At 39.1% G+C, this 22,676-nt stretch overlaps 1 protein-coding gene across 1 annotated transcript in view; it reads left to right on the top strand.

Annotated features, from left to right (window-relative positions):
- The window catches only part of ST8SIA1 (ST8 alpha-N-acetyl-neuraminide alpha-2,8-sialyltransferase 1), a 156,367-nt gene that overhangs the window by 41,551 nt on the left and 92,140 nt on the right, over nt 1-22,676 (top strand). Inside the window, exon 2 of the mRNA XM_014832452.3 lies at nt 15,116-15,260. Coding sequence (XP_014687938.2) covers nt 15,116-15,260 — 145 coding nt within the window. The remainder of the gene's footprint in view (nt 1-15,115; nt 15,261-22,676) is intronic.

Genomic DNA, 22,676 nt, shown 5'->3' with positions numbered 1-22,676 from the left:
GGAGGCAAGTGGAAAGGTTGAGGAAGAAATAGAGTCAGTAAGTGTTTTGAGAAGTTTGTTTTGTAAAAATCCGCAGAGAGATTTTAGCCTATCTTTAAGAGGTGGCCTGTTTGAGGGGATTTTTTGTTAGCTTAGGACAAATATAAATATTTTTATGGGCAGAAGTGAGCATTTAGTTAAGAAAGAGACTTTGCAGATGGCAGAGAGCAGGAATAATTGATTGGTAAATTTAAATCAATTTTGGAGAAAGCCTGTGAGTATAACATCAAGATCACAGGGAGAAAAAAATGTTAACAGTATTTTTTTTGTGTGGTTGTATTGTTTTTCAACTTGTAATTTCTTCTTTATCCTTTTTTCTATTTTCCAGATTTTCTATAACAAGCATCTGTTACTTTTAATTTTTAACAGATCTTAAAAATTAATTCGATTTAAAATGATAAAGTAATATGAATTCACAGCGCTAAAAAGATATAGAAACATTTAAGATGAAAACTGAAAGTCCCTACATACCCTAACACCCTGTTTCCATTTTTGAAAAGCAGCCACCATCAAAATATTTCTTGGTTGCCTTTCAGTGTTATACACACATTTTAAAATCAGAAAACATTATTAAAAATCACAGACAAAGAAGTTAAACTTGAAAAGGACAATACCACTTGATTTTCTGACCCCTCTTGAAAGAGTAATAAAATTTATAAAAGAGGAATATAAATAGGAATAAACTTGTAAGAATGAAGAGAATGGAAGAGGAGACAATAGCAGACAAAAGACGTCAACCAAATTTTAGGAGATGAAAAGCAGATGGCCCAGTGTTATTTGACTAGGAGAGTCAGAAATCTAACCCTTCAGCGCTTGCAGCAGGGGAAGCCAGCAAGAAGGAAGCCAGGTCATGTTGCAGAATTCCTGAAAGTCTCAGCAGTTATTGGTGAGTGCTGATGACACGAAAAACAGGAGGATTGGCTGGAAATGCTCCAGATCTCCCCTTAGCCACAGACCCAAGGAGTTGCCCTTGCCCACCTGTCAGAAGACTGTAGATGAAACAGAGACTCGGGACTTGGAACGTCAGCTGAAAACAGAGGAATTAAGAGAAAGGTTGTGTTCAGAAGAGTGAGATCTCAGCCACCCCTTTTCACTTAGCTCCCAGAATTTTATCAACTAGGCTTGTACCTTATCAAGAAATTGGAAGGTTCCTCTCTGGGGAAACTGACTAGTGCAAAGAGAAGAGGCTATGAGTACTGACATTTGGGGATCCTCTTGTGAAATGCCTGGTCCCTGATGGATCACCCTCTGATGAGACCCAGCAGCTGGTGATCAGACCCAAGCATAAAGAGCTTGCATGCAGCTGTTTAGCACCTCATTCTTAAAAGTAATCAGACAGGTACAGATCTGTAAACATTTCTAGATAGCCTCTAATGTGAAAGACAGAGACCAAAACAAACCAATAAAAAACACACACGCAAAACAAGACAATGCAAGAAGCAAAAGAATATATAACAAATGATACAGTTATGATTCTCACCAAGAAAATATATTGCATTCACAAAGGTTAGGAAGTTATGAAAATAAAACTTTTTGGAGATAAGAAAGAACTTTTTGATGTTAAAAATATGATAGTGGAAATTAAAAGATCAAAAGATGGATTTGTAAAATAATATCTAGGAAATCACTCCCCGAAGAGTAGAAAAGAAAAATGGAAAAAAGGTGAGAAGTTTGGATAATAGGAATTCCAGAAAGAGAAATATAAAAGAAAGGGAGGATAGATGTTATTAAAGAAATAATAGAAGGCTCTTTCTAGAACTGAAGGCCTGTTTCCTGGTTGGAAGGGACCACAAAGTGTCCAGCACACTGAATACAAAAAGATGCATCCAAGGCATATCACTGTGAGATTTTAAAATCCCTAATTTAAGATCTTAAAAATCTTCAAAGATGAAAAATGATTACAATCAAATGATTAGATATAAGAATTGTGCCAGATTTCTCAACAGAAACACTGGAAACTAGAAAACAATGGATAATGCCTTCAAAATCTGAGGAAAATTATTTCTAAATTACAATTTTGTACCTGGCCAAAATAAGAAATGTTTTCAACATTCAAAGGCTCAAAAAATGTACTTTCCTTGCACCCTGTCTCGAGAAGGAAATAGGACATATGCTACACCAAAATGAGGATGTACCAAGCAAGAGAAAATTGCATAAAAGAAATTGGGTAATACAATACAGAAATGAGGTGAAGGCAGTTCCCAAGATGACTGGTGTTTTTGTGGTTAGAGAGAAAGCAGCCAGGATTAGAGCAGGAGGCTGCAAGGATCCAGAAGACATGTTTCCAAGAAACAAATTGAACTGATTGATTTTTTGTTTTTCTTTTTGAGGAAGATCAGCCCTGAGCTAACTGCTGCCAATCCTCATCTGATTGATTTTTTGATGTGTTTGACCACATTGAGAAAATTTTACAGTTCTTTGAAGAATTAGAAGGGGAATTAGTGAAAGGTACATGATAAATGAACCAAATGAAAAAAGTTAGGCAATAACTAACTCCAGGAAGAGCAAATTTTAAAAAGCCTGCAAGAAAAGGAAATGCAGTGAGAATACACTGCAGGACTCAGCTATTAAATCGTACTTAGAGACTCATAATACTACAATAGTACTTCTTTAACTAAAAATTTCAATGTGATTCTGTAGGGAATATGGGGTAAAGAAAAGTACGTGCATGTCTGTGGGGGTAAGATTAGAAAGGGATATCTTCATCTTACCTAGTAGTAAGTCAATAGATAGTACAAAAATTTGGAAAATAAAAATAGCACTATTTGGATGATAACCAGAAATATGAAAACTATTGCCTTTTTTGTCTGAGGGTATGGGGGTGGGAAATATGAAAGGGAACTCTTGTTTTTGTTGCCTTATAGTAGTTTAAACTCCGTACATATTTTGCTTTCCTAAAAATAAAAATAAATCAAAGATGGTGTAACATTTTGTTTGAAGCAAGAGGAGTGCCACTGATATATACCCTCTAATTCAGCAAATACTTCTAAAAAATGTCTTCCAGGAAAACAATCATGGATGTGTTCACAAATCTAAGCATGAGAATATTTACCACAGAGTTTTTTGCAGCATCAGTAAATTGTAAACAGACTAAATTGCCATTTTAAGAGGACAAGAACTAAGCCCATTTTGTTTACTCCTGTATCTTTGGTTTTTAGAATTGTATCTGACACATACTAGGTACTCAGAAAATATTTGTTGAATATTTACTGACTAAGGGAATAATTGAATTAATGCATAGGAAAAAGGCACACGAAACAATCTGTTAATAGTGGTTCTCTCTGTGTGGAGGGATTATCTGTGGTATTTATTTTTGCTTATTTTTCTAGTTTGTATTTTTGAAAATTTCTAAAATTAACATTTTAGAATTATAAATTTTGAAAATTTAAAAATACAGTACACACATTTTAAGGGCAACCATTAGTAAAGAAGAGAGGGATAGCAGTGTGGGGAATTGAGGCTGAGATAGTCTTATAACTGTACTGTATTTACTTCTGAACTTCCTGATGACTCAAACCAAAGGACTACTTAATGGGATCAAAATAATTCTCATTGTTTGATAAGTGGAAGCATACATTTTTATGTAATTAGAAAAAATTTTCCTGACACTAAATTCGAGGAAGAAGTTATTGTATAGATAAACAAGACCATGGATACATAATAGACATTATCTGTAGCTTCAATCTGATAGAAAATTGAATACTATTCTTTTTTGGTCTTTTTTTTATTGAGACAACATTGGTTTATAATATTATATAAATTTCAGATGTACATCGTGTTTCAGTTTCTGTGTGGACTGCATCATGTTCACCACCTGAAGACTAATTACTATCCATCACTGAACACATGTGCCCTATCACCCATTTCTCCCTCATCCCTCCTCCCTTGCCCTCTGGTAACCACCACCCTAATCTCTGTTATCTATGTGCTTGTTGTTTTTATCTTCTACTTATGAGTGAAATCGTATTGTATTTGACTTTTTCCATCTGACTTATTCCACTTAGCGTAATACCCTCAAGGTCCACCCATGTTGTTGCAACTGGTGAGATTTCATCTTTTTGTATAGCTGAGTAGTATTCTGTTGTGTATATATACCACATCTTTATATATTCATCCCTTGATGGACACTTAGATTGTTTCCAAGTCTTGGCTATTGTGAATAATACTGCAGTGAACATAGAGGTGCCTATATCTTTGTTCATTCGTGTTTTTGTGTTCTTTGGAAAAATACCCCAAAGTGGAATAGCTGGATCGTATGGTAGTTCTATTCTCAATTTTTTGAGGAATTGCTGTATTGTTTTCCATAGGGGCCAGTTTACATTCCCACCGTTGGTATATGAGAGTTCTCTTTTCTCTACATTCTCTCCAACACTTGTTATTGAATGCTATTTTTTTCTTTTTTGAGGAAGATTAGCCCTGAGCTGACATCTGCTACCAATCTTCCTCTTTTTTTGCTGAGGAAGACTGGCCCTGAGCTAACGTCCATGTCCATCTTCCTCTACTTTATATGTGGGACGCCTGCCACAGTGTGGCTTGATGAGCAGTGGGTAGGTCTGCACCCGGGATCTGAACTGGCGAACCCCGGGCCGCCAAAGTAGAGTGTGCGAACTTAACCACTGCACCACCGGGCTGGCCCCTGACTGCTATTCTTGATGTAGCTGTTTCTTATACTGATCCTCAATAAAAGCAAAACTTTGTAGCGTAAATTGGTGAAGGCATTTCTACAGGATGGTTAGTTAATTCAGAGACTTTTCAACTTTTACATAGGTTACCATTCCAAAACTTGTTTTTAAGTGCAAAATGATCAGGGAATTTTTAACTTTGCATTTCCCTGTATATTTCCACCAAATAGAGGGTAAGTCTGTCCTTTGAAAGCATATTCTTCCGCTTTTTGTTTTATAGCCAATTAGGTACATTTTCTCCAAATGGTTAGGTTTTGTCTGCATCGAAGGATTTTGAGGCAACTGAGCACATTCCTTGATGATCTCCTCAGATGTTGTGAGGAATTCCTTAGCAGGTACTCCATAAACACGTGCCCCTGTCCCCTCTGATTGGCAGATTCAGAGTGGCCTTGGACATAGGGAAGCATCCATGGCTTCCTACACATTTTCATCAGGAGTACCGGCACAATCTTCTTTAAGTTTTTTCATGATGCCCTACCGTTATCCTGAATTATCATTGGGTTAATGACATTTGACATCTATGCTTTTTCCTTTTGCAAAAACCTCAAACATTTTTGTCCTTCTCCCAGTTGTGTACAGTTTTGTTCATCTCCAAGCACTGAATACATCATAGTCGGTTTGTCTAGTCTCTAGGTTTCAGCCTCTGCTTATCCTTTATTGACCAACTAAAAAATTTTCCATTTCATCTATCATTTTCCTTCTCTTTTGCCAGTTGTTGTTTCTTTATTCACTCTTTGTCAAATGACTCATTCCATCTACACTTGTAATATCCTTTATTTTCTCAATGCTTTCAATTTTTAAAAATCATCTCTACTTCTGTTTCCATTTCCAAGCCTACACTTTTCCTAACTATTGCTGTCAACTCTCTCAATATCTCTGCACTTTTCTATTATGATAGGGTCAATGATATTCATAAAACAATTCACAACTAAGTGCAAAGGTAGTGAACATAGCAACAAGGCGAAGGATGATGGATGGATGAGATGAAAATGCCTACCTGAGTGTTTTCACAATATGTTGGTGGTAAGCTGAGTTGACATATTTGACCGGGAGAATAGCTCTGTGCACATCTATAAAAGTTTATAGGGCAGATGTTTAAAACTACTTTATGTAATGCAAATAGCTGACTTGCTCGTGATTTGACTTGCTACAGAGAAAGAACATAATAAAGAATCTAGCTCCTAGGAGAAAATCAGCGAACACCTTTCTTTGTCTCTCCCAAGTACCCGTTCCTTTAACCACACGTTCAGTGAGAACTAGATGACAGTCAATTAAAGGTTGTTGACAACTTTAAATGCTAGTATTCTGTGCTGAGTCAAGAGAGAGACATATGTTTTAGACAAGCGGGTGACATTCTGTTAAGAGAATTGAGACTCCCTGGTGTGTGTTGTTACACCGAATTCCATCCTGTGGAAATGGGTCGTAGCACAAAGCCAGTTTTTCCCAGAAAATAATTTTGAATCTGTTCAAATACTGGAACAGTTAGTTACAGAAATACCAAGAGTATATGTCATAAATCATGAAAGAGACAATTATGATTTCAGGCCAAATGCTCTGGGCCTGCATCTGGTAGGCAGTAGAGTTGAGGTGAATCCAAGGAGCTTGACTCCTGGACGTCACCTTCTAGAATTTATCACTCCCCTGGTCATCTTAATGTTTGTTAGTTCAGTTCCCTAGTTTAGGAAAATTTGTATAATTTGGAAAACCCATAATGTAGTTTCTATCACTTTCGTCTCCTCCTTTCCATTTGCTTCGCCTTCCACTAACTTCTGCTCATCTTTCACAGAAATAATCTCAGATCTAGTTGTCATTAGAATGAGAAAAGAAAAGATGTTTCTGAATAGAGTTTTTATATTTCATATGTAATGTCTGGCCCCTTAGTGCTATTCAGGAGCACCATTGACCGTGATTACGCAAAGAAATTCCTGCTGCACCCCACCCTGCTGTGTAAACCTGTACATTGGAGAAACAGCTGAACTGTAAATCAGTGTAATTTGTAATTGGAGCATCTGTTTTGTCGTGGTCCTGCAAATAGACCAACAGAGAAGTTATTTTATTCATAAAGATTAAACATATAACAGGAAAATTTTCTTTGTCTTTCAAATCCTTCCCTTCTCCAAAAGAGGAAAAAAGTCCAAAAAGAGTTTGTTTAATGAGTTTTCTCATACCTACATATGCTCATAAATGATTATGGGGGATGAGGGCTCAAAATTGGAGAGCCTAATGGAATGAAATTGCTCCGGATAAGAGAGATGTGATGGAGAGAATGTGGGATTGGGGGGTGGCTAGAGGAAATGGTGGAACTATGTGTAAGAGAGAGACAGGTAATCACTGGGAGACTGTGAAGTTCCTGCATTGTGGTGAGCCCACCCCCTCCAACACAACTTCAGTAAAATCCAAATGTCTTTGGATGATTTTAGAGTTGGATTTGTTCTTGAGGGTTGGTGGATGATGCCACAAGAAGGCTGGTGGTGAGGGCAAATTCTCCTCCTTTCTCCAGACACAGCCCTACATGATCCTCTTCCCATGACATGCCTGCCTCATCCTCTCTTTACTTCAGCTTTAGGTTTCCTCCATGTTCTTTGAACATACCAGATATGCTCCTGCCTTAACGCCTTTGCACTTGCTGTTTGCTCTGCCTGAATGCTCTTCTCCCAGATAGCCACATGGCTCACTTCATCATCTCTTTCTGGTCTTTACTCAAATGTCACTTCCATTGAGGACTTACTTAGCTCCCTGTTAGAAATTGCAACTCCTACCCTTCCCCACATACTTTATTTATCTTGTTTGTCTGGCTTCTCCATTCACATTCAAGAGGGTAAGGTATTCCTGCCCCCTACACACACACACACACTGTCCCCTAGTGCCTAGAACAGCACTGGGCATGTAGAAAGTACAATAAATATTTGTTGAGTGAACCAAATGAGTGCTGTCCAAAGGAGCCGAGTCACTTCCAGATGCTAAAACAGCAAACAGGTGTTTCTCAGAGGACAATATTAGAGTCTTTCTAGTTATGTAGACAAGTAAGCATAAGTAGGAAGACTGAAGATAAGCATTCATTGAAATCTTTCATGGAAAAATTTATGTTCTTTAATTCAAATAATCATGTGTACTTGTTAAGTACATTACAAAACAAATATGTATTAGGGAAAATTGGATCATCCTTGAAATAGTTCTGTTCCAAAAGTTCCTCCTTTAACTCTGCTCTGCCTGTTTTAGAGAAATACAACTACACATGGCACTAATCTGTGTTTCTTTGGAACCCTTCTCCTTTATTATGCAGTCATTTCAAATGTGAAGAGTAAAATGCTGCCAAATAAAAGATTACTTGCTGTCTTAAGAGCTGTTTTTCTCTATTTTGTAATCCTGGCAAATTATCCAGAAGAGTAATCTTTGAAAAGACTTTTTATTGTATTTGTAGAAAACATTATTTTATGCAATAATCTAATGAAAGTATTTCTTCTCCACTCCGTTCAAGAGAATTTTGCAGAAAAATACAATGAATACACCTTTACCCTATATCGAGTGTGTTTATTGAATCTCTTAGGTCAATGATGTAAGCCATGGTAGGGGACTATACTGTGGACAGAAAGTATCACCTTTGCCCCAGAGATGGGGCTGCCATCACTTGCTCCCACTCCCTGCTTCTCCTTCACTTCAGAGCAACTTCTGCAAATTCTTGTTCAAGATCCTGGGCCCTCAGTCAACAGTGACTCCTGAATTTTAAACTTGCTTCAAAACTGATTATTTAAGATAAAGATTCCTTTCAAGTCAGGAGGAAAAATAACTTTATGATGGCCCAAACCCTTCCTTCCGTAATCTGTGTGAAATCTACCATTTAAGTTATTTAGAATAAGAAACTTCTGTGATTTCACACTAGGCCACCAGATTCTTCACTTAAAGAAGAGCCTTCTTTTTCTGTTGCTGCATTATTTACAATATCCACGATATGGAAGCAACCTAAATGTCCATCCATAGGTGAACGGATAAACAAGATGTGGGGTATATATATATATGTCTATACAGTGGAATATTAGCCATAAAAAAGAATGAAATCTTGCCGTTTGTGACAGCATGGCTGGACCTAGAGGATATTATGGTAAACGAAATAAGTCAGACAGAGAAAGACAAATACCATATGATTTCACTTATATATGGAATCTGAAAAACAAAACAAATGAACAAACAAAACAAAACAAAAACAGACTCAGATACAGGGAACAAACTGGCAGTTGCCAGAGGGGAGGGAGATGGGAGATGGGTAAAATACGTGAAGGGGATTAAGAGGTAGAAAATTTCAGTCATAAACAAGTCATGGGAATGTAATATACAGCATAGGGAATATGGTCAATAATATTGTAATAACTTTATATGGTGACAGATAGTTACTAAACATATTGTCGTGATCATTTCATAATGTATAAAAATATTGAATCCCTGAAAGTAATATGATATTGTATGTCAATTGTATGTCAATTCAGTGAAAAAAAGAGAAAAGCCCTCTTTTATTGGCTGCCAACTGTTTAGTTTCTACAATAGAGGGAACATATAATTTATCATACAAATAGGGACGTTTTTGGAAATGGAAGGGTGGGTAACTATTAATAATTATATCTGGAATGCAGTTATAACATAGGATCGAAACCTTATTGAAACCGTGTAACATTCTAAGGGCTTTGTATATGTTACCTCAATTTCAAAACTAGCCTCTGATGTGGAACATGGGCGCATTTTCAGCAATGCATCTGAGGCTCTGTGACATTAACCCAAGCAGTTAACGTATAATGGTCTAAAAGGAATTTTAGGAGCTCAACACAGGACGGTTTACAATAGGACTATTGATTTAGCTTCTGGAGGAAATGCATTAGGTGCACATTTTGGCCAAAAACCAAATGTTAAAATCAATAATTGACTGAAGGCAGATATCGCTAGAATAGAAAGAACTTTTTGGAGACAAGATTAAAGCTGAAACCTAATCAAACATTTTTAAAGTCAGATTTTAAAAGTTAGATGCTGTGGTGAAGGAAACAGGATTTATCAGCCCCATCAGCCCGTGGACTGTCCCTGTGCCACAGGTCTGCAGTCTTAAATGGGTGCTTGCTTTCATCAGATTAATGTTTAGTGCACAATATCAGCAACTTGGGATTCACCCTCAGAAAATCTCAAAAATCCTGGATCTGCAGCTACTGAAAATGTTTACCTGTCTATAGCAGTTATCTTGACAAGCTTTTGTTTTTTGGTCTCCATAGAATAAAACTATAAGGAACTGACTTCTTCAGTTTGAATTTTGATGAGTGAGAATGAAATGTGCACTGAGATTCTCTTGTTTCTCTAACATTACTTCTTTTCTTCCTCGTTATTCATTGAGTCAACATTTCTTAAGCATCTGCTCACTGTATTTCAGGAGAGGGGCATGCAGCACTGAACAGAAGACAAAAATCTTTCCCTTCATGGAGTTTATATTCTGGGACTCGGGGAGGCAGACAATAAACAAAAGTGTAAATTAAGCTTATAGCATATAAATAGTGTTAGGTGCTGTAGAGAAGCATAAAGCAGGCAAGAGGGATAAGAATGAGGAATTCTCTGTTATGACTGGGACATGAGGATTTCTCATGATGCTGTTTTTAGAGTTTTTCTTTCTCATAGAATTTTTAGGGCCAAATTTGGCATTTAACTATTAATTCCTCATCACAAGATATGAAGAGTTCTTGACTAGGACTTGTTTTCCTCCTGAACAACTCATTGTCTGAATGGAATTAAATAACTAAAAATTAAATATAGTTCTTAAAGTTTATCTTGTTCAATACTTTGAATGCTAGTACCTCAAATAAAAAGATTATTTTGTTCAATACTTTGTATGCTAGTACATCAAATAATTTACAAATATTTGAGTTACCATGTAATCTCAACTCTGTTGTTCTGTCTTATATTATTATTTAAAACTTTATAAAAGTTTGTTGGCAGAAAAATGATGTTGTATCTTTCCTAAAGTTACCTTCCAAACACACTCTCTCTTAAAATTTCCTTTAACTGATGATATATTCTCCTATGTGGTCAATAATTCTTCATAATTTTTGTACATAAAATTTAATAACTTTCACAAGAAATTTATTATGGCAGCATTTTCCTCTTGTAATATTAAAGATACATTTATGCTTCATCTGACTGATGGAATTTCAACCTATAAAGCACATAAAGAGATTTTCACTCCATTTGCTTCTAAATTGCTTATCAGAATTTCAAATTGCATATTCAGTTATAAACAATAAACTCTAATGACGCTCTGTTTGTGTTGCTCACATTGATACCGTATCTCTTTAGATATGATAGTGACGTGCCTGGTCACACAAGCATTTGTCACATAAACATTCAGGGATGCCAGAAATGGCATTGAATTGGATGTCTGGCAACTTAACTCTTCAGCCTTCCATTAGCTGAGTCTAAAGCTGAAGTGTAACAGCAAATTTTGGCCAAATACTGAGACCAAACTAGAGCTCTCTTTCACCCCTCCTTTTTCAAATTCATTCATTCCTCGGAAGGGGCACAATAGCGTCAGTGATTGGAGTGGCAGCCTCCCAACCTTCTTCATGTCTGGTGACCAAAGCGTTGAACATGGCATCCGAGAGAGTCTCAGCAAGGTTCATTCTGACACTGGGCGTTATTAACTGAGGGGTTGAGTCTTCACCTTTCTTCGCCTGTTTAGTTTCCCCAGAACCTCAGTCTTCTTGGTCCATAGACACAATAAACAAATGCGGTCTTCTTGACTTAGTTGGTATACACGGCTTTCATTAGGAGGGGACAAGAACCTGAGTGAGTTTTTAGCAAGTGGCTTCCAGGCTTCCTCAGTTTTTACCTTCGTGATGCAATGATAGCATCATTTGATAGGAGCTCTCTGCTGAAGCTTGAATGTGAATAATAAAATGCATTTAAACTTTTACTCCAATTCTCAACTCACACTCAACTGAAACTTAATAATCTTCAAATTTAAACTTAAACATAAAAATGGAGTTACTTTTGCTTTTTTGACCCTGTGATTTTATTGTCTGCCACAAAGAGAAGCAGATAATAGCATCAGTGCAAAGCATGAGAAAGGGTATGGGAACCAAATTTGCTATAAGTTCTAAAAGCTGGTATATATTTTCTTTTTAGCATCACCCGCAGGTTGGATGGAGGTGAAATGCATTATTCAACTCAACAATTTCTTAGAGATCACAGACTTAATATTTGTGTTGAGTACTCTGATGGAGTGCCTCTTATCTCATGCCTCTCCAGCAGCTTGCCTGCCTGAAGTGACTTACCTCCTCCTTCTTCCTGCCAGTTCCTCCCAGGCTGCACATCTCAGAGCAGGAAATCCTTCCTGGAAGCCTGAGTGTGACTTCATGCCCTCCTCTTTCTGAGCAACCGCAGGCATCTGTGCACATCTGTCATGGTGCTGGTCACATCCTGCTGCACACATAAGTGGTGACTTGCTTGTTGGTTGCCCCATTCTTGAGCGTATTCTCTGAAGATAGGTCTGGTTTCTTGTTTAATTTTATATCTCAGGAACCCAGCACAGTGTTAGGTAAGAACTCAGTCAAAATCATGATGACTACTTCTAGACTGCTCTGACTACTATTCCATCAACTCCTTTTGGTGCTGCTGCTCTACCCAGCATAGCTGGTGAGCTAGTGCGGGGTCCCACTCAGCACAGGGAATGTGCACACTTTCATGTTGTGGTCCTTTTAGACCACCCTCCAGAGATGGGCGTGGCAGAAGGAAGATGGGGAGGCATTCTGGATGGAGGAAAAAGTTGGAAAGTTTAAGATAGGAAAACCACTCCCATATTGCAAATGGCGATATGGTGATCATGAATTCGCCATAACTCTTGTATTTTTAAAAATATTTGTATCCATGTGACAGTTTCCATTTTTTGTTAAGTATTTGGTTTTCCCATTAAAGGTATGATTGCCCTGAACAGGGGAATGCTGTAGGAAGAGATGTGAATTTGAGTCCATCTAACACACGTCTTATCAATAATTAAGCAAACATTTTTTAACCTAATGAACTTGCTCTTGGCCTGAGCGCTTCATTGTCTGTAAGTTTAGGATAATATAATCAGCTCTATATTCTTCTTAGTTTTTTTGAGGATGAGAAGAGGAAACTGATGTTAACATGTTATGTAAGCTGCCAGGTACTAGACAAAATGAGGTGTTATTATGTGGCTGTAACAGATTTTTCTCCTGAATTTCCAGTAGCATTTTGTACTGAATGGCAAGTTTAGCTTGATTTGGAGGTGAGTGAAATGATCCGGTTGGAAGTAAGTACCAGACAGGAGATAAAAGGCCTGGGAGCAAAGCCACGTCCCACCACTTCACTAGTTATGTGACCCAAGATAAGTTACCGAAAAAAGAATCTTAAAGCTTTCTAGCTCCAAGGTCACTCCCTGTGAGAATTAGGTGGAAAAATATCTGTGAAAGCACTTGGTACATTGCAGGTGCTTGGCTGGTGTTTACAAAGCGTTCCTTCAGGAAAGAGAAAGTTAAGGTGAAGTGAAATGGTTCTGGGCAGGCAGCATGCAGAGAAGAAAAAGCCCAGACTCAGACTCCTGTGACCTGAGCAAGTCCTGTAATGGCTCTAATCCCACTTCCTCAGATGTGAACTGGGAGTCATAATAATAATAATTCCCTTAATTATCTCTTAGAGTTACTGGAAGGGCTACAAGTGGTAAGATGTCACCAGCCATGTCGTAGGGCTCAAAAGTTTAGTTTATTCACCCCCCAAAGTTTAGAGTCATGCCTGTGATAATTCTCCTCATTTTTAAAGATAGTCTTAAGCCATGTCCAGTTCTGTTTTATGATGACTATATAAAGTGCCTGGGATGCTCTTTTGACAAAGTGTAGGCAGTTCACTATAAAACTTCTTTACCTCTGTTCGCTGCTAAGAGTTAATGAAGATGGAGGAAGACTGAAAAGAGGCACAGCTGGTGAGAAATGGAAGGATGATGTGGGTGCAAGAAGTGACGCAAATTCTGGCAACTGTGATAAGATGAAGGCTTGCTGCCCGAGCCCCTCTTCCCTGTCCTTTGTACTGAAACCTTTGTGAAGGGGATGCCAACCAAAGAGCACCAGGGAAAGCACTGTAGGGTGGGAAGAGCGCCATGGCCTCAGGCTGAGGAGGCCCGTCCCAGACACTGACTGGGTTATTCATCTCTACAGTGAGCCTGGGGCTGTGTGATGACAATGACACGTATTGAACTTTTCCCAGGTGCTCCACTTGTACGTTCTCAGTGAGTTCTCACTTTGACAGTCTCTGAGGCCAGTTCTGAAGCCCAGGAACATTCCCCAGTTATGGAGTTAGTAAGTGGCAAAGCCTGGATTTGAACCCACATCCTCCACATTACTGGCCCCTTTCAGCTCTAAGCCTCTGTACTGTGGATGGCTAAGATGTCTGAGCAAGCAGGTCTGTGTGGAGGCACTATTCAGAAGTGGTTTACATCAACAGTTTTGTTGGTCTTTCTAGAGGTGGGACTGAAGAATAAGATCTTTTACTTCTGAAAGTTCAGTGAGTAAATGCTTGGTTTCTGACAGGTTTTTAATTAGAGAAGAATATAAAAACTGGCCCGTAGAAATGTAACAGGGCTTCCATTTGAGGGGCAAGCAGAGGAGCAGCCTGTGAGCCAGCCCAGAAGGGTGAGGTGACCCAGGAAACCCTGGTGTTTCAGACACTAAGGGAGTGAGGAGACTTTCACAAAGGTCACAGTGTTCAACTGTGTCAAATACTGCTCAGAGGTCAGACAAAATGAGAACCGAGAAGGCCCACGGGATTGACCAGTTAGATGGCAGGTTGCTTCACCAGTGTCTGAAATCACATCACTTCTCTCATTCTGTTTCTGTTTAAGAGTTTCCAGGGATTGTTCTTTAATCTCGTCCCCAGTTTGGAGCAGTGCACCCTCTTTGGGGCCACTCTGTGCACTCCCTGCTCCATACAGCTCATGTCAAGTCCCCCGTCACTGGATGTCCCCAGCTGATTGTGAAATCACCATAAAGATGCCTTTCTGCTGCAGCTGAGCAGCTCAAGAGTCTCCCAAGTTAGCCATCCAAGTCTTTTCTGGACCTGGATGTTGAAATCTATCAATCCATCTGCAATTATAATGATTGTTTTTGCCTTTGGACATATGTCAGTTGCATCTGAGAACTGATGTATTTTCTTAAACTTTTTTTTATTATGAAATATTCCAGTCATGCATGCTGATGGCTGGAAGAGTGAATTAATAGTAGTCTAATCACCGTGGAGACACAGATGCTTTTGTGAGCTGGCACTGAGGTAAGGCTGCACATCTCTGTGGGAATGACAAATGAATGAGACTGCTGCTCACTTAACCTGCTGTTCTTTTCTCTCTCTATTTTCTCTCCTAGGAAACAGATGGAGGACTGCTGTGACCCCGCCCATCTCTTTGCTATGACTAAAATGAATTCCCCCATGGGGAAGAGCATGTGGTATGATGGGGAGTTTTTATACTCATTCACCATTGACAATTCAACTTATTCTCTCTTCCCCCAGGTTAGTATAGAGTTTGTTGCCTTTCAATATAGTTTCTCCTATGTCTTAATATCATAGGAAGGTGATAATTAAGTTGGCCTAACTCATCAGATCTACCTCTTTTCATCTTCTTTCTTCTCTTCTTAACTATAAATGTTTTTCTTTATAGCTGTCATTTTTTTTGAAGAAATCCATCACATTTTGATGGAAGGGCAGAAGTAGGACATTACAGAGTAACAATTTTCCTAGCCCTTCTGATTTGAGTCCTATGTCTGAGACTAAAGGAGGCAAGCAGAGAAGAAAGCAAGGTCAGGGAGTTGTGGAATTCTAGTGTTTTGAGGTTGGCTGTGGAATGATCTTGAAGATTTGCAAAACTGGAATGTTTTCTTAGGCCTGATGTTGCTCTCCGGGAGTGGCGACCATATGGTCAGAAGTTTGCTTCTTAGAGCTCTTGAATCTTAACCCTGTGGTTAGACTACCGCTATGAAGTGGGGGAGTGGGTGGATATGGAGAGAAAGAATTTGGCCACCTTTGAAGTGGTCTGAATCAAGCTTTGCTTACTTAATATTTTCCTTCGTGCTTTCCTGAGCATAGAAATCAAATGTTTTACTAAAATATAGCTATGCAGCAAGTGGGGGCAAAAGGGAATCTTTATTTGTGTGGAGCCCTAGTTGGAGAGGGGAGTGGATCTTAGATGAAATTGCCGTTAGGCTGAAATTGAGAAATGAATCATGGCTTCCCCAAGTCTTCAAGCCACTCTTGGTTTGGCCAGATGGTTGTGCAGAGAGAGAGTTTATAGACAGAGTTGGAAAACAGGACTGAAGCTTTCAAGTATCGGTATTAGTAGCAAAGAGTCTTCAAATGAGGGATCCTATAAAGTTGAGGCATCGGCCCTACCAGATCCAAAGTCACACTCTCCATGAAAGAGCCCATATTTGCTAGTTCATCCTTAGGTATTTTAGTCCAGTTTAATGGTTTTGGAGTTTAATGATAAGGTTTTTAAGTTTGTGTTTTAAAATAGAAAATAGAAGGTTTAATTCATTGCCAGCATCCATGTCCTTTCTCTTCTTCATTTGTCCCTGGGAGTCTTCCTAATGTCAAAGGAAATGACTGAGTCATAAAATGTGGGATTGAATTTCATCTCCATCTCTTATTAGCTAAATGCCTCGCTAAGTCACCTAACTCTTCTGAGACTCAACTTTCTTATCTGTACAAGGGAGAGAGCAGTACCTGTCCTACCACCTCAGAGGTGTGGTCAGGATCAATTTATATACTGCATGTCCACGCACTTTGTAAACTACAAAGCATTATGTAAATGTTTCATGTGAACGTTGTCCTGGTTCATATCTTGCATCTTCAGACCGAGGAATGAAGAGTATAATTCCATTAGTCAGCATTTAAGGCAAGGAACAGAAATCTTCCTAGGTATTTTTAGCAGAAAGAAAGTTCATATCAGGAATCAAACACTTCACAAAATCATTAGAAGAGTAGAGAAGTGGGAGTCAAGAGGTGGCTTCTGGAATTACTTAGTTCAAGAACCTCCTGCCATAACTGTGGTTTAGGGATTAGAGAGCCCCAGCTGCCATTGCCATTAGCATGGCCACAACTGCCTCCAACAGAAACACGGCCGGGAAGATGGGTTCCAACTCGCCTCCTGCTTCCAAGCCTCTCTCAAGTGCTTCTAATGGGTAAGATTAATTTACATCTGGAACTCGAGTTGCAAAGAGATCCAAGAGAGGCAGTTTTTAAAACGATCAAGCTTCAGCAGGAAGCTAGAAAAAGGTTGGAGTAGAGGTTGAGTAAGCCAATCCGCAGTCTCCTCTTTGTACAAAAACTGATATCAACTCGCTATGAAACGAAGAAGATATAAGGAAGCAAATTCATTTAACAGCTCATCAAACAGAAAAAATTTGAAAAGAAATCCAAAATAGGCTTTCTATAGATGAGAGCTTTCAGTCGTACTAACTGACTTCTAACTTTATGCTGGAAGATAGATTTGAAGAAAAGAGCTGATTAAAGAAATACAAACCAGCCTCCCATCTTATCTGTCAGTTGCAACAGTAGGACAGCAGGAAACATTTCCTTTTTAAAATGTGTGCACATGAATTCTGTGCCTCTTTGTGCCAGGTGTGAGACCGAGGAACTGGCCCTGAATAATAAAGGAAAAATGCTTTTTTCTTAGGAAGCAGAAGTCATTACATCATTGTGTGTGTACATAGTCATTACAAAGGGCTGAACCAAGTCAAGTACATTTTTTCAAAAAAGTTACATGTGTATATTTCTGCTGAGAGTCTTAAAGAATGAATGAATTTATAGAAATCCTGAAAAATCGGTTTGCATCAACCAAAAGGACGGTGTATATCCCCATCCCTGACAGCGTTCTTATTTCTTAGTGGAATATTTCTAGTTTGCTATCAGGAAGCCAAGTTGCTGGTCAATTGATATGCTTCGTTCATGTTCCCTGTGGGAAGAAAGTTGTGTGTGCTGATTAGGCAGAAATGCAGGTGGGTGGGCTAGGCTCAGTGTTGTCAGCTGAGCAAAGCATTCCTCCTTTGCCTGAGTTTCAGCAAAATAATGCCAAATCACCCATTCTCTAACTCAGATGTATAATTTTATATCACAGTTTTAATGATATATTTAATGTTTATTTTAATTACATATTAAACTTTTCCCCTAAATGCTCAATATAGAATAGCCATCGTTATTATTGTTATTATTCCTTTGCCGAGTTTTATCCACTGTTTTTTTTTTTTTTTTTTTTTGCTGTTGTTGTCAAGGTGCAGGATAAGATTCTCTGTGTGTCGTGGAAAGTTAGCAGGTCCTGAATCGGGGCTGGAGGGTCCAGGAGAGTCCTGTTGAGATCTGTGTACTTTGAGATGCCACATTGAGTCTCCTTAATTACAGTCACTTCTTATTTGGACCTTCCATGACTTCCCATAGCTTCATTATCAAATTTGTTCAATTCTGCCTCATATACAGTTATCTACTTAACTATAGTCATGTGCTGCATGATGTTTCAGTCAACAATGGACCACATTTATGATGGTGGACCCGTAATGTCAGTACCATATAGCCTAGGTGTGTAGTAGGCTCTGCCATCTGAGTTTTTGTAAGTACACTCTATGATGTTTGCACAGTGTTGAAATCACCTAGCAACGCATTTCTCAGAATGTATCCCCATTGTTATGAAGCGACGAATGACTGTACATATCTACGTATTACAGTTTTCTAAAAGTTTTTGTCTGCTGATCTCAATGCCGTCTTGTGAGCTTTTGAGGAACAAGAACAGTTTTTCATTTTTGTGCCTGGGGCAGTGCTTCCCACTCTATATAGATGTTCATTTCCGGCTGTTCATGTTGCCGAGGGCTCCCTGTCTATGTCCCACCTGTGCTGCACCATTGTGGTGCCCTTGCTTCAACTAGGGACCAAGCAGGTCATTTTGATGCAGCTGTTTCCAAATGGCTCTATAAAGATATTTTGCTGAAATAGTTGTTGAATATTATTAGGCATGAAGGGCCAAATTTTAACCCTCACATAGGTTTTCTAGAGTATGCAGTGTGTCTGTGTGTGTGCGTGTGTGTGTGTGTGTATGCATGCACAGGTGCGTGTGTTTGGAGGGGACAGTGTGAGGGTAAGTATTCCTTCCCACTTTGAGAACACCTCCATCTCCTCGGTTGGGATCAACACCTTGTTGCTTTGCCAAGGACCATCCCTTTTTTTGTTGTTTTGTTTTGTTTGTTTTTTTTGTTTGTTTGTTTGGTTTTTTTTGAGGAAGATTAGCCCTGAGCTAACTACTGCCAGTCCTCCTCTTTTTGCTGAGGAAGCCTGGCCCTGAGCTAACATCCGTGCCCATCTTCCTCTACTTTGTATGTGGGACGCCTGCTACAGCGTGGCGTGCCAAGCGGTGCCATGTCCGCACCCGGGATCCGAACCACCGAACCCCGGGCCGCCGAGAAGCGGAACGTGCGAACTTAACCGCTGCTCCACCGGGCCGGCCCCAGGACCATCCCTTTTAAGCCCGCATGGCCCCACATTTGTAGATATTACCCAGTAAATACTATTTTGGCCTAAAACATATTTGTGCTCAGAGAAAGCATAAATTTCCTTGGAGCAGGGGAGTAGCAGGAATGTTAGAAACCACAACTGTGCTGATATAATCTGAAAAATATTTCCTTTTGGTGTAATAAAAACATGGTCAGCTCACCATTCTCTTACATTGTGTGAATAGTAATGTGACATCAGTCGCAAACAAGATGAGTCATTTTACCTCAGAATATCCACCCAAGGCCATATATAAAGAACCACAAAACATTATTAATGAACCCCAGACAGATACTCATTTTCAGCTCCCCTGATTACTATAAGCTCCCTGATGTGTTCCACTCAGCCTGGAGCCACAGTGCCCTGGGCCCATGGGAAATCCAGGAGGATATTTTGAAGTAGTTTTGTCAAAATGGCTTTGTTAAAATAAAAATACTCATTTTTTTTTCTTCACAGTAATGTGCTTGGATATCCCTGAGTCTCACAGCAACTTTTGTTTCTCCTAATGAAATTTGCATTGTACCATATAATCTCTAGCATTTGGTAGCTATTTTTTTAATTTATTTTTTATTTTTGGTAGCTACAAGCATTTGTAGCTTCTTTTTCTAACTTACGGGTATTATTGTAATCATTTTCCCATACACGTACCTTTTTGACTGGAAGGAAACTAAGGGGACTAATGTTTGGTGGACATAGATCTTTGCCAAGCCTGTGTTAGCGTCATGTTGTCTGGCTTCATTTGCCTGCTTTATACAGAAACCTGACACAGGAGCTTAACCAAATAAATGCTTGTTTGTCTCAAACAATAAGGAATTAGGAGGTGAGTTGTTCAGGGCTGGATGATGGCTACACGGTACCATCAAGCTCCTGGGCTCCTGTCTTCCTGTTTGAACAGCTTTAGCTGATGGGCAAGGAAGCTTCCAGTTTTGATCCAGAATCCCAGTAGGAAGAAGCAGGAAACAGAAGAGTTAATATGGACAGACTCCTGCTGATGTGTCAGTGGTCAGGACTGAATTCCATGGGCATGTCTAGCTGCAAGAGAGGCTGGGAATTCCAGTATGTCAGCTCTAGGCAAATGCACTATATGTGCTGACCGGTACTACCTGCCTCAGTTTCCCCACAGGTCGTCTTACTCTATCCTTACAGCAACTCTGTGTGGTTGTTATTACTGCCTTCATTTCATGGATGAAACTGAGACTGAGAAGGGTAAGTAATTTGTTTAAGGTTCCAGAGCTGGTGAGTGGAAGGGCTGGGATGTGAAACCTGGCCTATCTGATTTCAAAAGTTTTATTGTTTATTATCTTGTTGGTTTTTTTGTTTACTTGTTTGCTTAAAAAGACGTGAGTTCTAGTGGATTAGTTGTTCATTTTTATTACTTAGTCACCTGGAAACCATTTTAAGTTTTCTCCCTTCCCTTATATGAATACTCTTAGAAGGAGTGGAGAAATTTCTTTTACAGCCATTTGAGAAGTGTAGATACAGAGGCTGTAGGATCCTCTACAATACTATGGTTTCTCTTTGAAGCTGGTTTCCTGTTCAGTATTGTAGTTTCTCTTCGACTTTGAGCTCCCTAGTAGCCTGCATTGAAAGGAGAAATAAGATCAGTTACATTATTTTGATTTCTGTTAAATGGATTCCTGGACCCAATTCCAGTGTGTGTGTGTGTGTGTGTGTGTGTGTGTGTGTGTAAGCTTCCTCACGCCACCAAGCAATTTTTGGACACCAGCTGCATGTCTTACAATTCAACTCAATTCTGACACTCTCTATCCAGAGATAATGTCAGATTCCATAGTAAAGGGCTCAGTCCCACAAGACCGCCCTCCACTTTAGATGCCAATCTCAAGCCAAGGTAGATTACCGATTTATTACAAAGGATGTTAAAGGATACCAATCAACAGCCAGGTGAGGAGATGCATAGGGTGAGGTTCCAAACAAATGTACTTCTGTTCTTGAGGAATTTAGGGCCTCACACGGTGGCCTGTGGAAGCATTCTGATTCCCCAACCTGGAAACTCTCTGAACCCCGTCCTTTTTGGGTTTTTATGGAGGCTTCATTATATAGGTGTGATTGATTAACTCATTGGCCACTGATGTTTGATTCGACCTCTAGCCCCTCACGCTTCCCCAAAGTTCCAACCCTCTATTCACGGTGAGTTCCCCTGGCAACCAGCCCCATCCTTACATGCTTTCCAGAAGTCACCTTCATTAGGTCAAGAGACCAAATATTATGACAAAAGATGGTCCCATTGCTCTTATCGCTCAGGAAATCCAAAGATTTGGGGAGCTGTGAGCCAAGAACTGTGGATTAAGACCAAATCTATATGAAAAATATATTTTGGTCAACTGAATGACCAAATATATGTATTTCTTCTAAATCACAGTATCACATCTGTAATAGAGAAATCCAGGTTCTGGATTTTTCTTTTGGGAAAAAAAAAAACACTAGAAAAGGGGTCAAATCAATTTTGCAAGCCAATGAGTGGTAAGAAGAGATAAATCTGTTGAGTCTGGGATTTAGGGAAATATAAAGCAGTAATGGAGAATGCTGCAGACTCTGCCAATTGTACATTTGTATCCTTGTAATTGGATAATAATTATGATGAACTGAAAGTGCAATGTGAGATAAATTAATTTCTAGGGAATTAAGATTGTGTATCTGAATGATGGATTCACATCCACTATTCCTCAAATTGCTCTGTAACTGAGAAGATGAGGAGAGTGGATCATCACAGGACTTCCAAGTATCTGTTATCTTCGTAGGAAAGGAAAGAAATAATTAGAAGTGAGAGAGTGCAATGGACTTCCTCCATAGAGTAGCTGAAGGTAAACTAAGACGGCTTGTCTTTCAAACTTAGAAATAATTGCAAATTAAAACCTCTCTCTAGTGAAAATTCACATTTTGTTCATGGTGGAGAGCAAAATGAAAATTAAATGTAAGGAATGTTCTATCGGGCTGTGATGTAGACCTCTCTAAAACATTTGACAGCGTGTAGAATTTAGTACAAAGACTGATTATGAGTCAGACTTGCAGCTTCTTGGGAACAGTTGAAAAGGATGCATGACACCAATTTCCACCGAGTCAAATCTCATCCAGTAGGTCTGATGTGGTCAGTTTTTTCAGGAGATGTTAAGGTTCCATGTAATATTTTCTTCTTAGGTTTGGTAACGTGACAGAGTGTTCTCCTGCAGAAAAAGCTGATATATCTTTTTTTTTCTTTAATTGGTTTTTTTTCATCTTGGTCCTTCTTCCTGGCCAAGGTCCAGGTGTAGAAAGGAATTTCCATCCTATTTTGATTCAGTTTTGAGTATTTATAGGTATACCAGGGGCCTCTGTTTCATTACTGCTATTGATATGCTCATTTGTACTTCTTTCCTAGAGATCTCTTAAATGCATAAA

This window comes from Equus asinus, chromosome 22 (genome assembly GCF_041296235.1).
Source record: "Equus asinus isolate D_3611 breed Donkey chromosome 22, EquAss-T2T_v2, whole genome shotgun sequence".
Classification (NCBI taxonomy): domain Eukaryota; kingdom Metazoa; phylum Chordata; class Mammalia; order Perissodactyla; family Equidae; genus Equus; species Equus asinus.
The sequence above is the reverse complement of the archived record's forward strand: the minus strand, read 5'-3'. Positions and strand labels throughout refer to the sequence as shown.